Source organism: Sciurus vulgaris (genome assembly GCF_902686455.1).
Source record: "Sciurus vulgaris genome assembly, chromosome: 16".
Classification (NCBI taxonomy): Eukaryota; Metazoa; Chordata; class Mammalia; order Rodentia; family Sciuridae; genus Sciurus; species Sciurus vulgaris.
The window spans coordinates 6,171,662-6,181,257 of NC_136477.1; the positions used below are offsets into that span (position 1 = coordinate 6,171,662).

Sequence of the window (9,596 nt, forward strand, 5' to 3'; positions counted from 1 at the left end):
TTTAATGTCTGAAATATAATGCTTATTCCTGGAAAGGTCTAGGGTAATAGTTTTTGCCCACGGAGTTGGAGGATGGCTTGGGTGGAGGATTTGAAAGAGACTTTCCAGAAACAAGATGGGAATATCTTGAAGCTTTGGAGAGCTCGTGGCAGGGGAATGGGTAAGATGGCCTCATGGATCCCCATGTGGGGGTGAGCTCACCTCCTGGACTGACAGGCCACTGAGGCTCAGCCTGATGTTGGGACTTCTTTCTCAGGCAAAATCTGCTCTTTTTCCTTGGTCTTTTAAAATAGTTGTATGCTTATCAAGAGGGTTAAAGGAGAGTGAGGGCTCCGTGATGATGCCACTCTCTTGCTATTAGTAGTACCATTTTTCTTCTGGTCTTTCAAATGGCTTATTTTTTAAAATTGGCACAAGGTTTTTGTGTGTTTTGGGAATTAGAACTGCTTCGTGCACATAACCCTGTTGGTGCTCTTGCCCTGGTAGTTTTTGAAGGCCCTGCTAAGTGGGAATGGTTTTCCTCCTTTAGGGCTTTGTGGCAGATACCCCATTTTAGCAGAATGTAGTCTTGTGCTTACTGATGCCTTTGGAGGGGACCTAGATTGACCAGGGAAGCTTCCTAACATTGGAAGATCTTGAGTATTGGGGTCTGAGTTTCCTTTTGGGTTAGTTGGCAAAGCAGTTTCTTTACCTTTTCATGGATGTGTTCTTTTGCTATTTAAGCCCTGATGTTTCTTGGAATCTGTCAGCTGAATTTTCCTTCTGTTGGTGGGGAGGAAGGAGATCAGCTGTTCTCAGGTTCTGCAGTTGTTTTTCTCAAAAGCAGTTTAGAGCATGGGAACCTCCTGCCTGCTTCTGTCTCCATGGAGAACCTGCTGGTGAGGGATTAAGGTTCTGAAGTTTTCATGTCTAACTGAATGTTAGCTGTTTTCTTAGAATTTAAGAAGGCCCTAGGAAGATTATCTTCAGATTCATCCTCAGCCCAGCATCTCAACTCTTCAGGTTGTCATTAGGTCCTCCATGTTTTTTCTTAAGTTGAACTGTTGGAACTGTTTGCCACAGAGTGACCTGTTGTTTGGTGGATCCTTGGGTTTAAAGCTTCAGAATTTGGAGGGTGAGTTCATATTTGTATGTGACTAGGTTAGGTATCCTGTTGCCATTACTGCCTCATTTTCATGTCCTGAAATAGTAGGTTTTTTAAAAAAATATTTTAAGACTTAGCCTAATTTGGCTTCACCTACCAATTTGGGGATGCCTATGGCAAGAACAACAAGATGACATATGACTTTACACCTGTAGTCACTTTTTCTTATTCCTAGTCTTTAATCATTGCCAATCCGTGACTGACACACCTCTGTGATGAGGCTATTGACCTCATTCCCTTGAATGGAAATATCATCTGCAGGGTTTGCTATCCTGCTGTTTTGGCACCTTCCTTCAGTTTGGGACTATGTAGTCTGTCATGGAATTCCCTGGTGTTACTTCTTATAAGACCCAAGGGAGTAAAATAGTCTTTGTACTAAATAATTAATCATTTAAGTTGGGTCTTCAGAGTATTTGCTGGATTTTTGTTGTTGTTGTTGTTTAAATTGTTGGTGTCCTTTTTTTTGTAGCACTCCCCTGCTCCCTGTCCTTTCTCATATCACATTTGTAGATCTTTGCACTACAAACAGCTCTACTTGGTGCTTCAATGGTATGGATAGGTCTGTGGTCCTTGACCGCGAAAGGACACGTTGCAGCCGATGAGATGATACTCAACAGTGGCCCCAGACATTACCAACTGTCAATACTTGGAAGAGAGAGGCCTAGTGAGGAAGTGCATGAGGTCCTCAGGCAGTCATGTAAACAGCCTGTGAGATATATTAGAACTTAAAAGGCAGCTCTCTGAGTAGCTGCTGGACATGCTGTGTTCAGAACAGCAGCATAGGAAGATAGTGCAGGAGGTGCAGCTGATGCTGGAGAACTGAGGGTTTGGGTGAGTTTGGCGTAGGTGGTATACTGGCAAACGGCGAGGTCAGATGGTGTCAGGTGCAAAGTCTTGGAGGTGAGGGTCTAGTGGGCAAGAAGGACTTTAGAGAGAACCTCTTTGGATAGGAGTCAGTATAGGGAAACCTGTGAATACCCATGGGAAGAATTTGGCTTTTCAGATACATAATCTACCAGCTTGGTGTTCTTGCAGGGAATGGTTTGATCTAAGGGCTGTCATGAGAAAGCAAAGTGAACCTTGGCCTGGCAAGCTGACCAGGATCCTCTGGTGTCATGGAAGAATAAGCCTCGTGTTTGCTGGCAGGCAGGAAGTTCATTATTTCTTTGTGTACTTTCCTGCCTCCTTTCTCTAGTAGTTAGTTGGAGTACAAGTTGGAGGTAGTTGGGGTAGGTTTTAACTGTTTTGTGGAGTTTTTTTGGTGTGGGATTGGGTGGGAGGCTACTGGGAATTGAACCCAAGGGCACTTAACCACTGAGCCACACCCTAACCCTTTCCTTTCATTATTTCTTTCCCTCTCTCTCCTTTTTTTTTTTTTTGGTACTGGGGATTGAACTCAGGGGCACTTGACCACTGAGCCAAATCCCCAGCCCTGTTTTATATTTTATTTAGAGACAGGGTCTCACTTAGTTGTTTGGCACCTCGCCACTCGCCATTGCTGAGGCTGGCTTTTGAACTTCCCATCCTCCTGTCTCAGCCTCTTGAGCTGCTGGGATTACAGGTGTATGGCATGGCACCTAGTTTCATTTTAAAATTTTGAGACAGGGTGTAAGTTGATTGGGGCCTTGCTAAAGGTTGACCTCAAACTTGAGATCCTCCTGCCTCAGGAGGGTGTGTAAGTTGCTGGGCTTACACATGCACACCATTTCCATCCTTCTTTGTGGTTTTGATGATAATAAGAGCTGTGTTTTGAGGCTGTTGTCCAAGTTGCTGGTATAGTTTGGGACCAGAGAAGTTGGGTACATTTATTCCGACATACAGAAGACTGAAGAGACACTAATGACAATTAAAAGGTGACACTAATGACAGCATTAGGCTAAATTGAAGGGGGTTTGGATGAGTCCTTGGTCAGCAAGCAGCAGTGCTTTTGTTTGGGACAATTGGTGTGTGTGTGTGTGTGTGTGTGTGTGTGTGTGTGTGTGTGTGTTTTCCTAAAGTTTTGTCTGTTGCTGAGTCACCTTTGCATCCAACTCAAGCTCACTTGAGGTGAGGCTAGCATGGTCAGGTTGCTACAGATTTCCCAGCATGAAATATGTATATGCCTAGGACTGAATACATGTGTTTCTGGTTTTCACCTTTTAGGTTGTAAGTTTAGCTATGGCTTCTATTCGGTTTGTGATAATGAGAGGTATTGAGTGGATGAATGCAATCTATAATCTTTTGAGCAGGAGTTCCAAAGAGTCCTTAGTTTCCGGTTCAGATGAAATGGGGAAGCCTGATTGCTGAGGGTACCGACCAGCTTTAGAAAACTATTGAGCAAGGGCCAAGGGCCCTCTTCTTGCTTTGACTTTCTGAGTTCAGCTCCCATATGTATATGGTTCCTCGCTCTGCTGGACGCATGTGCAGGTTACCCTGTAAACTGGGCCTCAGACTCTGGAGCTACATGGGATCCTAGCATTGTGACCCATCAAGAATTCTTCAGTTTCCTATAAAATGATCATGTCTGTTGTGTGTATTTCTCAAACCCCTTAACCTTTTTCCTCTTTCTTTTTAAAATTTTTTACTAGTAGTATTTATTTCTACTCTGGAATCTGTTATGAGCAAGTTTCTATTACCATAGAGAAATTTGGCTAATTATTTTTTCTTCCTGATTTCCTTAGAAATCCTAAGTAATGCACTGAAGAGAGGAGAGATCATTGCAAAGCAGGGAGGAGGTAGGAAATGCTTAGTTTGATCTTTTGATTTTTAGAGCAGGTTGTTATCATGGGGGACAGCAGAACAGTGTGACAATCATGGGCTCTGACACAGACTGCCCAGGGTGGGGTCCAGCTCTGCCTCTTCCTAGCTATGTGACATGTGGCAAGTTACTGAACCTCTCTGTTTTCGTATTACCTGTAAAATGGGGATGCAGTAGTACCTACCTCAGAGGGTTATTGTGAAGAGAAAGCAAGCTACTGCATATAAAAAAGTACTTAAATGAGTGCAATGTATGTTAGCCATTGTTGTTACTACAAAACTGATATTTGGGTACTTTATCTGATTGTAAAACTAAAAGTACATCACCTAATATTACAACAAATGTGTGCATGCACTCATAAAAATCCAGAAAATGCCAAAGAAAGTAATTATTATCTGCAGGCCCACCACCTAGTGGTGAGTGCTTGTAAGCATTTTGGTATATATGCTTCCATAGAAGCATATGGGCACTTAGAACTAAATGTACTTTTTTTAACCTGATTTTTCCTCAAGGCTCTTGGGGGGGTTAGCCATTGCTTTGACATCCCCACTTGTTGGGTATTTCTGTGGGGGGCTCCACCTGGTGCCGTTTCTTCCTAGTTGGCATTGGGTGCCAGCCTCATTTCTGCTGCTTTTTGGGCAAGCACCCTTTTCTCTTACAATGTTAGGAAATTAGATAGTTGCTAACCCATTTCTGCTCTGAAAGTCTTAATATTCTTAAGAGTTGTGCTTATTTTTTTGCCATTTGGTGTGCTGCTATTCTGCTAAGGAAACGGGCACGGAGAGGTAGAGTGACTTGTGCCAGGTCACATTCTTGTCAGTTATAGAATCAGTTAAAGAAACTGCTGAATTTCCTTTTCCTTAGTTTGCATCTTGAATTGGGCTGCTTGAGTCAGTAGCTGGACTGGCTAGGGATTAGACAACCTGTGTCCTGAGGAGCTTGAGAGGAGCCTGGAGTTCTCTACAAAGTGCTGAATGGTGGCTTTGGTGCTGGAGCCAGTCTTCCCTGTCCAGAATTACAAGCACAATGGACAAGGGTTGCTGTGTACTGACTCTGGACCTCTTTTAGAGCTTACCCTGCAGTACTGTCAATGTCTTCCTTCCAAAGCCAGCAGAGTTATAGGTAAATTGGTTGGTGATTTCCCAGATGGAGTAAGGTTCCCCCAGGAAATGGCCAGTTGTGTGCATTTGTACACAGAGGATCTCTGGGTGTTTTTGTTGATTTTCTTTATCTCTGCTTGGTTACATGGCTATAAAATTGCTTTTCTGTGCCCTGGAAGTGCTAAGGGAATGCAGCCAGATTGGCCACCAGCAGGCATGTTAGAGGGACAGGTTGGGAGAGTATAGGAGTTGTGGCTTTGAATTGCTTTCACATAATTTCTGTTTGAGTGATTGAGTGTGGGGTTTCCATGCCTCCCTCTTGTCTGGTGATGGAGAAACCTCAGAGGTCTCAGAATTGACATGTGGCTCACAAAGCTTGTCACAGACACTAGCACCTCAGAAACAACTGTGTGATGTGGGTAAATTTTATTGTGGAAATTTCAAATGTCACAGAGCAGGAAGAATGATTGTAAGGACCCTACATACTCATTACTTTAGTAACTATAAACATTTGAGGGGTGTTTTAATATTAAATCACTGTGGGGCTAAATCGCTAATATGTGGTTGAGCTCATGAACTGAAGTGCCCAGGTGTGGCATGGTGTACACACAAATACCTGACATCTCCTGTGTTTTATGTCCCTGTTTAAGGTGGAGGTGGAGGCAGCGTCCCTGGGATCGAAAGGATGGGCCCTGGCATTGACCGCATTGGGGGTGCTGGCATGGAGCGCATGGGCGCAGGCCTGGGCCATGGCATGGATCGAGTGGGCTCCGAGATCGAGCGCATGGGCCTGGTCATGGACCGCATGGGCTCCGTCGAGCGCATGGGCTCCGGCATCGAGCGTATGGGCCCTCTGGGCCTCGACCACATGGCCTCCAGCATCGAGCGCATGGGCCAGACCATGGAGCGCATTGGCTCTGGTGTTGAGCGCATGGGTGCCGGCATGGGTTTCGGCCTGGAGCGCATGGCCGCGCCCATCGACCGTGTGGGCCAAACAATAGAGCGCATGGGCTCTGGTGTAGAGCGGATGGGCCCTGCCATCGAGCGCATGGGCCTGAGCATGGAGCGCATGGTGCCCGCAGGTATGGGGGCCGGCCTGGAGCGCATGGGCCCTGTGATGGATCGCATGGCCACCGGCCTGGAGCGAATGGGCGCCAACAACCTGGAGCGTATGGGCCTGGAGCGCATGGGAGCCAACAGTCTGGAGCGCATGGGCCTGGAGAGAATGGGCGCCAACAGCCTGGAGCGCATGGGCCCAGCCATGGGCCCAGCCCTGGGCGCTGGCATTGAGCGCATGGGCCTGGCCATGGGTGGTGGCGGTGGTGCCAGCTTCGACCGCGCCATTGAGATGGAACGTGGCAACTTTGGAGGAAGCTTCGCAGGTTCCTTTGGTGGAGCTGGAGGCCATGCTCCTGGGGTGGCCAGAAAGGCCTGCCAGATATTTGTGAGAAATGTAAGTGGCTCTTCAGGAATTGTTTGGTGTTCTTATACATAAGGGATTATGTTAGTGGATTGATGACTAATGGGCTGAGGGCAGAGGGTACTCCTCTGAAGGGGAGTTGGACAGCATGGAGAGCATACCTTGCTCTTGTCCCTAGAGTCTGGTGCTAGAGTAATGTGAAGGGGATTACAACAGAACAGTGGTTCTGCAATTGCCTGGGCTTCCTGACGTGTCAGTTGACCAAGCAGTCTACCAGATGAAAGCCCCTAGTTTCTGATCTTGGCTTGAGGAGCACCAATGTTTTGGCATAGTGATTCAGAGAAAGGTGGCTATATTTTGAAATATTTGTAACTACTGGACCACCTTTTAGCCACTGTTGAGTTCTGTAATCTGCTGACACTAGGCCCTGTGTGTTCTGCTCCCTGCATGATGTTCCCAGACACTAGAGATAAGGCCACAGTAGCTGGCTGTGCTACTTCAGTACTTTGTTCTAGATAGATTTGTTTGTTCCCTGCTGATCAATGTCAGTGTGGAGTTTGGCCAGCTTCTCTATGTATACGAGCCTCCTTCACCCCAGTGGTGCTGGGGATTGATCCCAGGGCTTCCACCTGCTAGGCAAGTGCTTTACCACTGAGCCACATCCTCAGTACCAGGAACCCTCATAGACCATTGTGATATTTGGGCATTAGGATTTGGTTGAGTCACACATTAGTCTACCTTTTTTTTCCCCTCAGCTCCCATTTGATTTTACATGGAAGATGCTAAAGGACAAATTCAACGAATGTGGTAAGTGTCTGAGAAAGGCTCTCTAGGTGCTTTCCTATACCATGGCTCATTGGTGATGCTTGTTGAATCAGCAGCATAGCTTCCTTTTAGTCTGCACAGCCACTGCTCATCAGCTCTAGAAGACTGATGGACCTTGCCATTGTTCTGCCTCTGCAGATACTCAAGCAGGTATTGAGTGTCCTGGTATGTGTCAGATACTTTGTCCCTCTGTTCTCCTTTTATCTTTAGCTTTTTTTTTTTTTCTTTTTTCCTAACATGTAGAGTATTTCAAAGGTAGCATTGTCTCCTTTTACAGATGAGTCAGGCAAAGCCGCCTTCTAAGGTGGCATGACTTGTGAGAGACAAATAAAATACATCTAAGACAAGGTTGCTTTCCCCCCCCAAGCATAGCTGATTTGGTGCATCAGTGAGCACTTGTGTGCCCAGCAGGTGCCATGGGCCAGGCTTGCAGGGTCTAGGCACATAGCATTTTGTGTGGCAGTGAGTCTCTAGTGGAAATTTCCTGGCATATGAGGCAATCCTTCTAGAACGCCCCCTTTGTGACTGAAAAGAAGTCGTCTTCATTCTTTGCTCTTTGGGGGTGAGCCCCAACTTCCATCCCACTACCCACCCCTGTCCTTTAAACTAGGTCAACCCTAAACCACAAGTTTGATGTCTGCTGGATCAGGGCCTATTTTGTTTTCTCATCTTTTATTTCAGCAGTGGGTTGAAACTCACCATTATTGCTGCTTCTCGCTGGTTCTGGGGTAAGCTGTTGAGTCAGAGCCTGTTTTCTTGCCTGTTTTCCCCTGTCCCTGCTCTGCATTTTCCATGTTGTATCTCGATACTCCAAGAAATCAGATTAGATCATGCCACTTGCCTCACCTCTGAAAAAGTAAATAGACTTATGACCCCCTTCAGACTTGATCCCAGCACCTACCTTCATCTCTCTGCTGTTCTGAACCTGAGCCTTACAAATACTCTGCCTCCTGAAATGCTCTGGTGTGAGCTGTTAGAGGCCAGAATCTTTGTTCTGGTAAATTTTCACTTAAAATCTTTTTTAGAACTTTACAGTGAGAAGCTCCCTGGGATGTTTTCCCTCCCCCAGGCACAATTGGTGGCTCTAGAATCGTGGGCCTCAGCACCAACTGCAGTGTCTTATCTATTCCTGACTGGAGTGGAACCTTGATCTCTGGGCTCTTAATCTGTGCCTCCATTTCCTTGGAGTTTGACACATACCTGGGCGCTTAATAGGTGTTTGAACGAATATGTGTAATCTGCTTGCTAATTATTACATGGCTTACATTTGGACAGTATAGAAGTATCTATTGATGATGGCTTTGTGACTGATAGTGGTGATACATTGAAAACAGCCTCTAAAATTCCCCTCAAGTTGGCTTCACGGGGCTCCTCCTCTTTTGAACTTCCTGCGCATAAAGGCAAACACGTTAAGCCCCGAGGAAGACTTTTCATGGTGCAGGATCAAATTGTCCTGGTAGCAGAACAATGGCAACATGGCCAAAGGACTTTTGTCACTGGCTCTGGCCATGGTGTTCTAAGTATTCATGCTCCACGCATGTGGACCTCTTTCCTTTTTGACTCTTGTCACTGAAATACAGCAGGTGATCTGGACTGAGTGGAGCCCAGATTGAGGCTGAGCTCTGGGTTTGCCTGATGTGTGTGGTCTCTTCTTCCCTCCCTGTGCCAGGCCACGTGCTGTACGCCGACATCAAGATGGAGAACGGGAAGTCCAAGGGGTGCGGTGTGGTTAAGTTTGAGTCGCCAGAGGTGGCTGAGAGAGCCTGCCGGATGATGAATGGCATGAAGCTGAGTGGCCGAGAGATTGATGTTCGAATCGATAGAAATGCTTAAGCAGTTGCCTTTTTTAAACATCAATACCAGACCTCTGAATTTGTATTTTTTCTTGTTAACCATTTTAATTTGTTGGCTGGATGTATAAAGATGTTTAAAAAATTCAGTTGCTTTTTGGGGTAATTTGAATTACTTTTTTAATGACTGGGGTTCCATTTGACTGTTTGCATTGAGATTGCAATGTGCGCAATTTTTTTTGTAGTTGTGGCATCTTGTTGACATCGAATATGACTTTGATAATAAATACCAGTTCCTGAAAGTGGCGTGCTTTTGCGTGTGTGTTGTGGGGGCAGCCGTCTGAAACATGGGGGCCTGGAGCTACTTATGCTTCCTTCTTCCCTTTGACCCATGACCACCAGGAATCTCACCTCTGCTGTGTGTCTTTTCCTTGGGTGGGACGGGCCCTGGCAACAGTTTTTTCTCACAAAAAACTCTTCTGTGGAAAGTGCATTTTGAGAGGGATCTTTTGTTCACCAGGGCTGATAATAAGTGTTTGACTGTTCAGAGCAATTCTGAAGGCTGTTCTGTCTCTTGTGA

General features: G+C 45.9%; 1 protein-coding gene across 6 annotated transcripts in view; it reads left to right on the top strand.

Annotated features, from left to right (window-relative positions):
* The window catches only part of HNRNPM (heterogeneous nuclear ribonucleoprotein M), a 28,257-nt gene extending 18,935 nt beyond the window's left edge, over positions 1-9,322 (top strand). For 4 of the 6 annotated variants that reach the window (XM_079115549.1, XM_079115544.1, XM_079115546.1 and 1 more), the window contains 4 exons: positions 3,805-3,858; positions 5,632-6,434; positions 7,157-7,208; positions 8,896-9,322. In XM_079115549.1, coding sequence (XP_078971675.1) covers positions 3,805-3,858; positions 5,632-6,434; positions 7,157-7,208; positions 8,896-9,059 — 1,073 coding nt within the window. In that variant the 3' untranslated portion in view covers positions 9,060-9,322. The remainder of the gene's footprint in view (positions 1-3,804; positions 3,859-5,631; positions 6,435-7,156; positions 7,209-8,895) is intronic. The other 2 variants (XM_079115547.1, XM_079115548.1) reach the window with 1 other exon arrangement.
* Positions 9,323-9,596: the final 274 nt, after the last annotated feature.